This window comes from Galeopterus variegatus, unplaced genomic scaffold (assembly GCF_000696425.1).
Source record: "Galeopterus variegatus unplaced genomic scaffold, G_variegatus-3.0.2 Scaffold2985, whole genome shotgun sequence".
In the NCBI taxonomy this organism is placed as follows: Eukaryota; Metazoa; Chordata; class Mammalia; order Dermoptera; family Cynocephalidae; genus Galeopterus; species Galeopterus variegatus.
In genome coordinates this window covers 218,765-232,964 of record NW_007729096.1, presented here as the reverse complement: position 1 = coordinate 232,964, position 14,200 = coordinate 218,765, and the positions used below count along the sequence as shown (strand labels likewise).

The 14,200-nt window shown below is 43.9% G+C and overlaps 1 protein-coding gene across 1 annotated transcript; it reads left to right on the top strand.

Moving 5' to 3' along the window:
• The first annotated feature begins 882 nt into the window (after positions 1–882).
• On the top strand, positions 883–13,886 carry ATP9B (ATPase, class II, type 9B). The gene is made up of 6 exons (XM_008583635.1): positions 883–1,003; positions 3,245–3,342; positions 6,991–7,048; positions 7,796–7,999; positions 12,239–12,271; positions 13,380–13,886. The coding sequence occupies exons 1-6, from the start codon at positions 883–885 to the stop codon at positions 13,514–13,516; spliced, it is 651 nt and encodes a 216-aa protein (XP_008581857.1). The 3' UTR covers positions 13,517–13,886.
• Positions 13,887–14,200: the final 314 nt, after the last annotated feature.

Here is a 14,200-nt window from a genome sequence, read left to right as displayed (position 1 = left end):
TTCAGGATGATGTATTTTTGACAAAGGATGGACACATTGATCAATGCAGAGAACAGAGAGCCCAGGAACAGGCCCACACATGTCAACTGATCTTTGACAAAGATAAAGGGAAGTCAGGTGGGGAAGGAAGGATCAAGGCAGCAGGTTATGTTGGGACAGCTGGTCACCCATGAGCAACAACAGAGCCTCAGCCTTGCCTCGTCCCTCACATGAAAATCCACTTAAAATGGATCTAAATGTAAAACTATAATCCCCTAGAAGAAAATGTAGGAGAAAACATGCATGACGTTGAGTTAGGCAAAGGGTTTTTAAACATGAGTTCAAAAGCCACGATCCATAAAGGGAAAAAGTGGTAAATTGAACTTCATCATAATTTAAAAGTTTTGCTCTGTGAATGAAACTGTTAAAATAAAAAACAAGCTGCAGATTGGGAGAAAATATTTGCAACTCACACTTCTGATAAAGGACTTGTACTCATAATACGTAAAGAAGCCTCAAAATTCAACAAGAACCCAAACAACCTACTCTAAAAGATGGGCAAAAGATCTGAATCGACACCACACCAAAGGTGATGTACAGATGGCAAATAAGCATGTGAAAAATGTTCAATGTGGTTTTTTATTAGAGAATTGCACATCAAAGCAATAATGAGACACCACTGCAGACCTGTTAGAATGGCCAAAGTCCAAGAGGCTGACAGCACCAGACGCCAAGGAGGATGCAGATGGGGATGCAAAATGGTAGCCTGTTTGGAAGACAGGTTAGCAGTTTCTTATAAAGTTAAACATACTTTTACCATATGACCCAGCTGACTTGTTCCTCACTGTTTATCCAAGAGATGTGAAAATGTAGAGTCACACAAAATTCTGTATACAGATGATTATGGCAGCTTTGTCAAAATCGCCAGAAACTGGGAACAACCAGATATCCTTCAGCCAGTCACTGGATGAACATTCCCGTGAGAGCAAGCAGCCAGGGACTAGTGCAGCCATGCGGCGGAGCGGTGAGAAGTGCTAGGCAGTGCAAATGAAGAGCCACCGGTGCACGCAGCCCAGATGAGCCCAGACACGTGCTTTGCAAGAGAGGCCAGACTGACAAGTTTGCATGACTACATTCACCTGACATCAGGGAAATGCAGAACCGTTGGGCAGAGAACAGATGCATGGCTGCCAAAGGTTTGGAGGTGGGAGGAGTGACACTGGAAAAGGGCCACACGAGGAGTTTTGGGTGAGGGGCTGCTCTGTCTGTCCCTGTGATAGGTGGCTCTAACTGCACTTCAGGGGAGTCCCAGGAGCACACTGAAGGGTGGAAGAAGAGCTCTCCTTGGCAGCTGTGGAGAACTGACGTGAGTCTCTGTAAGGCCAAAGACAGCAAGACCTGTACACAAGCCAGGGACTCATTTCAGTGAAGGAAGTGCTTGGTTTGCAGAGAAACAACTTTGTACACTAGGGCTAACGAGTAAGTACATCTATGGCAGCCAACAAGAACCAGGTACCCCGCTGCTGCAGATAGAAGATGCAAACGGAGAGCTAGACTGGAGTCGGGTCAGTTTGGGCTCATAGTGTTGTGCAGTAGATGAGTGAATGGATAAGCGGGGGTGTGTGTGAGTGTGGCTGAGTGCACATCTCCTCAAGCTGAGCACTAAGCAACAAGATGCGGGGGCACTGAGCGGAGCCCAGTCTCCCCAGAGGAGGGGTTGACTCCAAGCTGGGACAGGGAAGATACACAGTGAGCCTGAAACACCTGGGATGACAGAAAGTAGGGAGCTGCTCAGAAAGGTTGGTAACAATGACAATGGTGGTGGAGGCGTGTCAGAGGCTGGGGGTCCACCCAGAAGAGCTCCTGGGCCAAAACTTGAACAAATCGAGCAAGAAAATAAGTAGTCTTATTGGATCATAGCCAAAGAATAAAATATTGTCAAGTCTATACTAATGGAAAGAGAAAGGCCTTACTGAAGAACAAGGGAGATAGGAAGGTGCCACCGACCACCCAACAGGAGCACCCGACAGGAGCACCCCGGCAGGATTGCTGGCAGTAGGATCCCCCAATGGATGCTGAATTTAGCAGGTGAAAGTTTGGAGAGAAACATCATATTTGCATTGTCTGAAAGTATCTTCCCCAAGATATGTATTAATTACAAAGGGACAAAATAGTAATTTAACAGTGGCAACACCCAGCAGACACCATCTTAACCAAGTGACAAAGTTCACTTCACCAGCGGGAGGTCAAACGAAGGCCCTGTGGTGTCTGATCATTGGAGAACTTTAGGAAAACCCAAACTAAGGGGCACTCTACAAAGTCACTGCCTGTAGTTTTGAAAAGTACCCAAGTCATTAAAAACGAGGAAAGAGTACAGAGATGGCCAGGCCACAAGAGCCTCAGGAGGCAGGAGGGCTCAGGCAGCATGGAGTCCTGGGGGACCCTAGGACAGAAGAAGGATGTGCATGGAAAACTGGTTTTGTCAACATTGTGCCGGTCTTAGTTTCTTAGTGCTGAATGCTGTTCTGTGTTTACATGAAGTGTCATACTGAGGTGAGGCTGGTGGCTGGCCCAATGGGAACCACCTGTGCCACTCTTGAAAGGCCTCTGTGAGTCTAAAGAGATCTTAGAATAAAATAGTTAGAGAATCATCAAAGCCAAGAAGATGCTTCTCAGATAGGATAATAGAATCATGTCTTGCAAAACTGCAGTCTCGTCCTTGGCAAGTTTCAAGATTTCATAAACAGTTCTACACACACACCACCCTGAACGGGCCGATTGCATCTGGTCTTGGAAGCTAAGCAGGGTCGGCCTGGTTAGTACGTGGATGGAAGGTTTCATACACAGCACGTGTCTGCTCCTGACCCTGGTCTGGACTCACATCAGTCTAGGGAAGCAAACGCACTGTCTGCATTCCAGATCGCATTTGATCTGTTCAGAAATACTCTGTCCAATAATGCTTCAAGTTCATTCTGTATTCTAAGAGCAGTATTTAATTGAATGAAATTGATTTTATCCACTTAAGAATGAAGGAATGAAACCTGTAAGCAATTGATAACCATAATTTCAAACCACTAATACAAGAAATGAAAGTGGGGGTGGAGTGAGCCGCAGGGAGCAGAAGACAACTGGAAAACTCACTGCCGCTGTGTTTGCTGACAGCCCCCATGCCAGTGTCTTCTGCCGTCGCATTCTCTTGTAGACGGGAGAAACACATCTGGTGGTTAGGAAGCTCTTATTCTTCCCCAATCTCTGTTCCTGACAGAGTCAGATCGGCGCACACAGTGGCTGGTCAACCCACAGGACTTCTTCCTGGACGTCACTCTGCACCGCCTTCCCTCTCTGCTTAGAAGATTTTTCCTGGTGCGTTTCAATTGCACGTTTTTTCTAATCTTTTAGTTGCCTGTATGATCTTTCTATTCCAGAATACCCCGAAATTACTGTAATTATGGGAATATGAGGAAAAACAACCAACTTTTTGGTGGTGGTTCTAGGAGGAATAAGAAGTAAACTAAGGAGGTAGGCTGGAGAACACATCACAGCAGCAAGAACAGTGCTCACAGCAGGGCGCAGGGAGGCCCGGTGAGGCAGAGCCACTGACAGGTCACTGCTGGCCTCGGTGCCCATGGCACAGATCTGTTCACGTGGAGTCCTGTCCACAAACAGTCTGCATGTTGGTCTCACCTGTGCGTGTTACATACAGCATGGCACTTGGTGCTTCGTATTAGCAGTTTTACTCATATGACCTTCAGGTGGATTAATCTCTCCTTAAAATGTGCTTGATTTTTGGGCCGAGCCCGTGGCGCACTCGGGAGAGTGCGGCGCTGGGAGCGCTGCAGTGCTCCCGCCGCGGGTTTGGATCCTATATAGGGATGGCCGGTCACTGCTCACTGGCTGAGCGTGGTGCGGCCAGTCTCAAAAAGGACAAAAAAAAAATGTGCTTGATTTTTTCTTTTTTTTTTTTTTTTTTTACATTTTTGCTTGAATTATAATAGAAGTATACCTTCTGAGTCTGAAATATTTAATTGGTGAGTTAACAACTGTGGTATCAAGTGTTTACTATGTTTCTGGCAGTGCACATATTTTATTACATGGCTTATTTTCTTTAGTCCATATAAGGTACATACCATTATTATTTCTATTTCTCAGAAGAGGAAACTGAGGCATAGGAAGGGTGTGGTGGGCAGACCTCAGCCCCTGGCAGTCTCAGTCCTGATCCCCTGGACTCTTCTGAGTCAGAGTGACAGATACTTTCTTCCTCTCCCTAAACCAGATAAAAATGGGCACAAGCCCAGGGAGAGCGCTTCTCATGGGGTACAGAATCCCTGGGAAATGAATTGCTTTGCCGAATGATAGTCTGTACCATCAAAGAAGATGAGATTTTGTTTCTCAAAGCTTAAAGTGTGGGAGCCATTAATAAGCATCTACATCAAGGAGCAAGGGGTTCATGCATATTTTTCTCAAATTGTTTATTTTATTGATGGTTTTTGCATGCTTTCTGTTGTGTTTGCTTTTGTTAATCTACAATCTGCTTGGATACAGGAGCCTTCCCAGATGAGGGAGCTTCAAAGTTTGTGGAAAAATAGAATTAAAAGATAATACAAATCTTTCCATGAACTTTTTGAAGTACCCCTGTAGTGTAAATTTGATGTACAGTCTTAAATACCTTTTGATATGTTTGCAGCTTCTAACTTGAGAAATAGCACAGATGCCTCCATTTATCTTTTGACATGTAAATTGATAATATCTCATGTAAATAATATTGAATGCATTTCAGCAAATCTTGCTACAAAGTAAAAATCTCTTACTCTTATTATAAGAAAAATTTAAGTTAAAAGTTTTAAAAAATTCCTTTTAAAGTCTTCAAATAAAATTAGCCACATACCTAATTATAGGTAAATTTTATGACCAAAGATCAAACACCCACTATTATCCAGTCAGAGAAATGTGCTTGGGAAATATGTACTAAAAGAACCTATTTGAAATATGTAAATGTTTAAGTTTGAAGTTTCTGCTTTTTAAAAATCAATACTGCCTTTTAATAAGTTACAATGTATTTGAATCTTCTCACCCTCACATGTAGTCAGACTCAGGATTCAGGCTTAGTGTCTTCCCAGATCAGCACTTGTAGCCAAGGAAAACACTTAAATAAGTTACCATAATTATCTTTTACAATAAACTACAACTAGAATGACAATTCATAAATCTGCATTTGTGATTTTCTATAGGAATATCACCGCTTTTCTATTTTGAGTATGTCCTCAACAGACTCAAGGTAGATGTGGGATTCAGGTCTAGAGTCTGACTCTGGCCTGTAGCAGTCGTCACCTCTGAGCTTTTATAATGGTCCCTCTTTCCTTTGTGGCACTTAATTACTTCCTGACTCTGAGCTGTGCCCGTCTGCAGAATCTCTCCTATGGGTTGGTGTCTGGTTGAGGCAATAGCTACTCTTAATTGTATGGCTAGGCAATTCACAACTAAAGCCAAAATGTTTCATTATTTTAGTTATACTAAGTTTTTTCCATTTGTATTGTCAGGGCTAGGGCTCAGACCCTTCAAACCCATTGTACACACTGGGTCACAAACCCCTCACATGCCACGCTGTGTCGCCAGAGCCCTCACATGTAGGTCCACACTAGGTAATTGGGAAAGATCCCAGAAGCCATTGGCAGATGTCACAAGCTCAGTCCTCAGCACTAGCAGCAGCAGCAGCAGCGGTGGCCTCTCAGGGCATCCTGGGGGCACTAGCAGCAACAGCCTCTAGCAGCAGTAACGGCCTCCCTGTGGCCGTCCCAGGGGTAGGCGGTGCCATGGATCAGAGCATTTGTCCTTTATACTTAAGTCCATAACCCAGGACACTTGGGTGCACATGCAGTTACACTAGACAACAACCAAGGAACACCTGGGCACATGTGCATATTTACATCAGATGCTCATCAAGATTCTGAACACCTGAGGGGCCCTGACCATTTTCCTATATTTTCCCAACAGTGGGGAAGCCCCAAATTAAATGCAGAACTCTAGACTCAGATGAGTTACACTACTCAGTGCCACTAACCTGCCGTGTGATCTCGAGGGACTCACCTGTGTCTGTAAGTGGACCTGTCAGCTTTGTCTAACCAAGGTGCCACGCTGCTGAGAAAATGGAAGCAAAACCACCAGATAAATGTGAAGGTCTGAGTAAACACATGGTTCTGGAGGTGGTCTCACCAGGGCTAGTCCTAACACCCTACTTAGCGGGGCCTCTCTGACATGTGCTGCCTTCAACACATCTTGAGTGCCGACAAGTGCGTGCAGCTAATTGATGATCCGGTCTTCCTTCTTGGTTTTAAGTATCTTTGGGAGTGTGGTTAGACAAGAGATACCATGCTCCAGGATTCTCTGCCTCTGACCCATCTCTTGTCATCTGTGCTGAATTTTAAGAAGTGAAGGGTTTTGCAGGGAACTGTTCTGTTTGAGCGGGATTTTTTATGTGACATATTTTCCAGGAAGGATTTAAGGGATAATAAATCTTCAGTTGAGATAGGCTGTCCTTACTGAAGAGCTGTTACCTTTTGTATTTTTCTATCTGAAGAAACTGAACAGTAAATATAGGAATATTTGTTCCCAGGAAATAAAGAAGTAAGGGGAAATTATTTTTGTTACAAAGAGAGTTTTTATCCCCTAATTCATTGAAATGTTTGTTTATATACATCAACTCCCAGGTTACTAAGAAGCCAGGGAACATAAAACTGTGGCTTAAAGGTCATGCAGACCAAACAAAAGAGAACATTAAGCCTTTTTAACTGAAGGTATTCACCAGGGGACTGTTGTGGTGTCTTTGCCACTTTTGCAGATGCAGGGGCTCCCTGAAAAGCTCATTGGTAGACCAAACAGTTGGGACAGTAAATGCCTTGGGGCTTGGGGACCTGGGGGTCTTTTAGAAGTTAACCATATCTAGCTCCTTAAAAATACATGAGTCAAGCATGTTGTTCTGCTCTACTAACTAAGCTATTCCACTGTTTACTCTAGGGGAGATCCTTATCCTTTAAGACCTTCCTCATCTGGGTTTTAATCAGTATTTACCAAGGTAAGATGGGGCCCTAATTTTACTGGACTAAAGTTTTTTTGTTTTTTTTGTTTTTGTCTTCTATTAGCAATACTGTTTTCACCTCCAGGTTAAATTCCATTTGCTTAAAATTTTGTCAGCTCTCTGTTGAAAATATTGCCTTCTGTTTATCTTGTAAATTGATTTTCCAATGATGTGGATAGGTATTTTTTTTAATGATGCATGTCACCTAAAACTGACCTGTTTTTAATTAAGTGTTAATCCAGAAAAATTTTAGCCAGCACTTATCACATTGTATACACTGCACAATGGTTTTCTTTCATGGAGTGATAGCAAGACTTGAGAAATCTGAATTATGTAATAAGTCATTAGCTAGTCTTTGTTTAGTGTTCCAGATAAATGAGAGATTGTTGACAGTGTAATTAACAGATAGCTCAGATATATTACGTGAAATGCATAATTATTTACACTAATTGAAGTGGAGGTATAGCTTTTCCTCCAGATAGTAAAAAGTTTGTAGGCCTCTACTTGATATTTCCAACCTATCTAGTTTGTGCCGTATCTTATTTTATTCCTAATGCAGAATATAAATGAATTGTTCATCAACACAGAGTATAGGTGTGGACATAATCCCGTATTTTAAAGTGTTATTAATGAGTTAGCTAACATGCTTATTTTTTCTAATTGGGTTACATAATAATATAATTTCCAATCCAAGGAGAAAATTTGTCTATATAAGAAGCCACCTCCGCCCCTGGTGTTTTTCAGGGGGTGTCCTCATGTTCGGGGCTCTGTTGCTCTTCGAGTCTGAGTTTGTGCACGTGGTGGCCATCTCCTTCACGGCTCTGATCCTGACCGAGCTGCTGATGGTGGCACTCACCGTCAGGACCTGGCACTGGCTGATGGTCGTGGCCGAGTTCCTCAGTCTGGGCTGCTATGTGGCCTCGCTTGCTTTTCTTAGTGAATATTTTGGTAAGTTGCCTTAATACTTTTCTGAGTCATTCTCTGTTAGTGGTTTCCAAACATTTTTTGTTGTTACTTCTTAATACATGGTCTTAAATTGTAGATAACAATAAAACCCGTATCAGAAAGTTTCACAATTTACAGCTTATTTTTGTGCAGAGACAAACTCATTACAATAATTTATAAAATTAAGATTATCACCTTCTACGGTTTTAAAAAAATAATAAGGTTGTGCTTATTTCCAAAAATTCTTCCCACAAGAGTGGCCTTGCCTGTCCTTTGTTCATAATTGAAGCAGCTGACTGCGCCAAGGCAGAGACACTCTCTGCTTACTGCTTCGTGCACACAGAAGGGGCTCTCTGCACTTTCTCGGCTCTCTGCAGAGGTCACGGCGTGCAGGCTGTACGGCAACCACATTAGCAGCCCAACTGCACACATCTCAAGTGGCATCGGAAATGTCATCGACAGCACCCCTCCTGGAACCTGTGGTCTCAGCACTCTGCTGCTGTCCAGCACACCTACCCTGCTGACTCCCATCCCCGCCTCACTGCTGCTCGCCAGGTGGCCTTGAGAAAGTGGTTTGGCCGCCCTGATCCTCAGTTTCCTGCCAAGAGTGAGGTCACCTGTAAGGCATCTGGAAGCAGCAGCCGTTGCCCTCGCTGTGCTCCACAGAAAACAGAGAACAAGTCAGAGTAGCCAGACTGCCACGTTTCCTCTTGACCTGCTTTGCTCTTCTTTTCTCCAGAGGTCAGGATTCCCTAGGAACTGGCTAAGGAGTCATCCCTTGCTTTCCACCAGAGTCGCTCGCTTGAGAGGAAAGAACAGTTGAAAATGAGCCTGGTGTGCATTTGCTTTGGGGCAATGTCCCCATCGTCGGTGCACATGCCGATCCTTGTGTCGCCTCCACTCCCAGGACTTCCTGCTTCCCCAGCCAGCAGCCGGGGCTCGGAGCCACCCTCACTGCCCCTCTTCAGCATACCCAGCCCGTTACTCTTCCTGCCCATGTTCCAGGCCTTTTCCAGCCACAGTTGGAGAGTGCCAAACACGTTGCCGTTAGTCAGTTAGTTACATCCTTGCGTCATCCAAAAACTGATTGGTGTGGCTAATAAGACTGTATATGATCTCTTTAATAAGGTTTTTTTATTTTTTTTTGTTTTTATTTTTTATTTTTTTATTTTTTCCTTTTTTTTGTCTTTTTTTCGTCTTTTTTTCATGTCCGGCAACGGATCGCAACCCTCAGTGTCGCACCCATACCGGACCGGGACCGGCAACGGGATCGCAACCCTCGGTGTTGCGCCCGCACCTCGCTCAGCCAGTGAGCGGGAACCGGTCTGTATGTGGGATCCGAACCCTCGGCGGGAGCGCCGCCGCGCTCCCAAGCAGCGTACTGTAGCAGTGCGCCACCGGGCCGGCCCAATAAGGTTTTTTTAAATCAGGGCAGTGAGACAAGAAAGAATGTGCTCACATGAAACTAGAGGGGATGTCTGTCCTAAGGACTGCTTAGCATGAGGTCTTAATGCGGTTCCCAAAGCTTGGCTTAGTCCACATCTCCTGGGGCCACAGCAACAGGGTGGACATGTCGGTTACTGCACCATGTTACACATCAGAGCCATAACTCAGTAGCTTAGCATCAAGGCAGTTCTTTTCCTGGACTGACTGACAGTTCCAGTTTTCATAAAAGGGAAAAGTGCATCACGCCCCTGACAGTGTCCTCCACAACTACAGCACTAGCTGAAAGTAGTATCTTAGCTAATCATCCCAGTCAAGTCAGTCGCTTACCTGCTATCCCTGGGTTACACACGAGGACACTGTGACCTCTGGGTTACTCGTTTGCTGCAGTTTGCGCATCTGACATGAGCAGCAGAGATGCTCCAAGAGTGCCTGGGGCTTAATCTGCAGTCACAAGACAGAAAAGCACATTGCAGACCACTGCTTATTCTGCTCACTGAGCAGGCGCCCAGTGGTAACATACCGGCAGTAAACATGCTTTTGTATTAAAAGAAATGTGCAAAAAAATTACCTGTAGCATATAAGAAATGGCTATTTTCAAATTATAATATCTCAGTTATTTTTATTGAGAGTAAGCATTTAGTATATATTCCTTCACAATCATGAATGAATACACTTAGGCCTGTAGAAATGCTGGTTTACTTTTATGGCATTCCACATTTCCCTCATTGGGCAACATGAGGTGTCTTCACATGTTCATGGAAAGTGCATATTATGAAAAAACTACATGGGTTTCAATAGTTTTTGCACCAATATAAACTCATATTAATTTGTTATAACATGTCTGAACAGGATTTCTCGTTTGAGGCACTGAGAAGGAAAAGACATCAATATGAAAACAGCCCCTATCAGAGCAGCATGAATTCTGCTAAGATTGAAGCAAGAACAAACATCATATTTATGGCAAAGATTAAGAGTAGTGAAATTATTGACACTTTACACAAAGTTTATGGGGATAATGTTTCAAAGAAACCAGCAGTTTACAAATGGGGAAAGGATGAGATGATGTTGAACATGAAGCCCACAGCCACAGACCTTCCACATCAACTTTTGAGGAAAAAATTAATGTTCTTAATGCCCTAATTGAAGAGGACCAATGCTTAACAGCAGAAACAATGGCCAACACAACAGGCATCTCAACTGGTTCACTTACACACTTCTGACTGAAAAGTTACAGTTGAGAAACTTTCTGCTTGATGGAACAGCTGCACTTAAGAGCAGAGCTTTCAATGGAAATTTTTTTTTTTTTTTTTTTTTTTTTTTGAGACCGGCCGCACCACGCTCAGCCAGTGAGTGCTGTGAGCGCACCGGTCATCCCTATATAGGATCCGAACCTGCAGCAGGAGCGCTACTGCGCTCCCAGCGCCACACTGTCCTGCGTGCGCCACGGGCTCGGCCCTCAATGGAAATTTTAAATGAGTTGGGATCAAGATCCGAAGCATTTCTTGGAAGAATTGTAACAGAAGATGAATCACAGCTTTACCGGTGCAATCCTGAAGACTAAGCACAATCAAACTGTGGCTACCAAGAGGTGGAAGAGGTTCAGTCAAAGCAAAAGTGGATTGATCAAGAACAAAGGTCCTGGCAACAGATTTTTGGGATGCTCAAGGCATTTTGTTTGTTGACTTTCTGGAGGGCCAAAGACCAATAACATCTGCTTATTAGGAGAGTGTTTAGAGAAAGTTAGCCAAAGCTTTAGCAGAAAAACACCTAGGAAAGCTTCACCAGAGAGTCCTTCTCCACCACAACAATGCTCCTGCTCATTCCTCTCTTCAAAAGGGCAATTTTACAAGAGTTTTGATGGGACATCATTAGGCATCCACCTTACAGACCTGATTTGGCTCCTTCCAACTTCTTTTTGTTTCCTAATCTTAAAGAAATCTCTAAAGGGCACCTGTTTTTTTTCAATTTAGTAATTTTAAAAAGACTGCATTGATGTGGCTAAACTCCCAGGACCCTGTGTTCTTTAGAGGTGGACTAAATAGCTCGTGTCATCACTTACAAAAGTGTCTCAAACTCAGTAGAGCTTACATTGAGAAATAAAGTTTACAGTTTTTTAAATCTTTTAATTCCATGTTTCCATGAACTTTTTGAAATCCCCTCATATATACAGAACACAAAGCAAAATACTGAAATTGGAAAAACAAATACAAATATCCTATCTAGTCCAGTGCTATAATGAACAAACACAAAATTGACTTTTTGAAAGTGAATTATAAAAATGATGAAGACAAACCCAGCCTAAGTGGACTTGGCAGTACTTATCCCCCGTGAGCCTGTTTTCTCGTCTGCTGGAGGTAGGTGAGACTGGAGGTGATACCACTTCCCTTTAAGAACAGGTCTGAAGAGGAGTGTAACATAGCCAGCAACGTGTGAACAGGGAGACAGGACTCCTTTCATGTGTCCAGAGCGTGGCGAGTACTTGTGTGCTCTGCATTCTGAGAGGTGTCCCTTTGAGACTGTTTTGGGCCTAGATCCAATAGCAGAGTGTCCGGGCGTGTGCTTTTAAGTCACAGTATTTCAGTATGTATTTCAGTACGTTTGAAAATCATATGGTAAGAGGCCATGAAAGGAAAGGGATAAAGCCACAATTACAGATGCCTTTCACAGTCATTTTTGCTTTCAGTGTACTTCTTTATATGTTAGCTAACCCCTTGGAATGTCCAGATATCTATTTTAATCTATCCCTTGTCTTCTTTATTCCTGTTTTTTTTTTTTTTTTTCTTCCCCTTGTAACAGGTTCAGGCAGAGTATCTTTCGGAGCTTTCTTAGGTAGGTGAAGTTATTTCTTTCAAGAGTATAGGAATTTAGCAAAACACTGTTGATAAAGAAACGTAACTGATAAGAAAAAAAAAATCTTCCTCTAACGTACCGATTCCCACTAACTCTCTGTGACATCACATAAGCTGTTTATTGTGTGTTTTACTGTTTGGTGACAGGCTGGGGTGGCGCATGCCTGTTCACACGTTCTGTGGCTCACAAGGGAAGGGAGGTGTAGAGGGCATCCTGCAGGCTGCTTACCAGGGTCACATGAATCCAGGAGCTGACTGCTGATCCTCCCAAAATATGTTTGCCTTTTAAGTTCTAGTGGTTAAGCTCCTGTAAAACACTTTCAGGGTTTTTCAAAATATGGGTAAATGCAGACTATGACTTCCTTTATGGGCTCTGATACAATATACAGAGAACAATTGTTTTTCCTACATCATTTATTTTTGCAGAAGTCTGTAACTTCTAGTAAGTAGATCTTTCAGTCCCATCTTCTGACAGTAGTCTAAAGGTAGAATCAAACTACGTAGATATCAAGTTTTTCACATGCCTCTTCTCATAAAGGACTTAAATAGCCTAGTTCTTCTGTGGAGCTGTCAGGAGGGACTGGTGGGCGTGTTCTCTGGGATGGCTGGGCTGCAGAAGGATTAAGAACAGGCATGTCTGAGTCCTCGCGTGGCAGGATGGAGCTGCTGAGGCCTCCTGTTGCCCCAAGCAACAGGTGAAGTCGGCTCTACCTTAGGAAAAAAAGAAAGATTAGCCTAGATAGTCTAAACAAATCATAGAGATGAGATGACTCAGTATTACCTTGCAAAGTACCATAAAAAGCACTTCAGTCTCTTACAAATACTGTTGCAAAGCATTGATGGGGTTGTATACAGTCTCTTTCTAATATTGTGTTTTTACTTACTCTGTTGAAAGAAGGATTTATTATACCCGGTATACAGGTAAAGTAAATACTGCAGTGTAGAGCCTGGGATTTAGAGCTGAGCTGCCTCTAAAAGTGTGGCAGTGCTTTTTCGGAGGCTCCCTGGTCATCCCCTCAGGGGGCCATGAGGGCCTGGGAGCCTTCTTGGTTGGCTGTCACACCGTCTGCTCCGTTTGTCTCCCACAGATGTTGCCTTCGTCACAACCGCCACCTTCTTGTGGAAAGTGTCAGCCATTACTCTCGTCAGCTGTCTTCCGCTGTACGTCCTGAAGTACTTGAAACGCAAGCTGTCTCCTCCCAGCTACTCCAAGCTCACCTCCTGAGGGACTAGTACCTTCCAGATCTGTCCAGGGAACGCAGGATGTGCAGTTTGCTGTGGAGAGGGGCATGTGAGAAAGGGAGGGCGCGAGCCTGAGAGGAGTGGAAGTGCCCAGCTCCAGACCCCGGAGAGACGGGAGGGTCTCACCTGCACTTCGCTTTCTTCCTTTTTATTGGTTCAGACTTTAACGCCCATATTGAAACAGCTTGAGTTTGTGTTGACAATGAGCCCTAATTATTTCACTGTTACTGTAAATGATTTTCTTCCTCTGGCATTCTGAGAATTGAAATGAAAGTTAATTTCTGCAATTTCCTACCATTCAAAGTGTTTCTTTGATGTCTTTCCTGCTTACGTGTAATAAAATCTAGACACCATAGGTGCCCGTCAGTGTGTACTGCGGCTCCAGCAGACGCTGACTGGGCACATGTGGATGGCAGGTGCTGCAACCCGCGTGCTGCCCCTGCCGTGGCTGTGCCCCTCCTGTCCATGTCCTGTGCTCCAGCAGGGACCGCGTCCACTCAAGCCCTCACTCAGAGGCTGTCCTCCTTCCCACACACTGGAGCCGAGCTGGACGAGCGGTAACATTTCTGAACATAATTCCACTGCAGCTGTGAATATAAGCCATTCCTCAAAGGCATCGCTGTTAGGAAAATGTTTTTAAAATCCCCATCTTTTTTATATTTGTAAG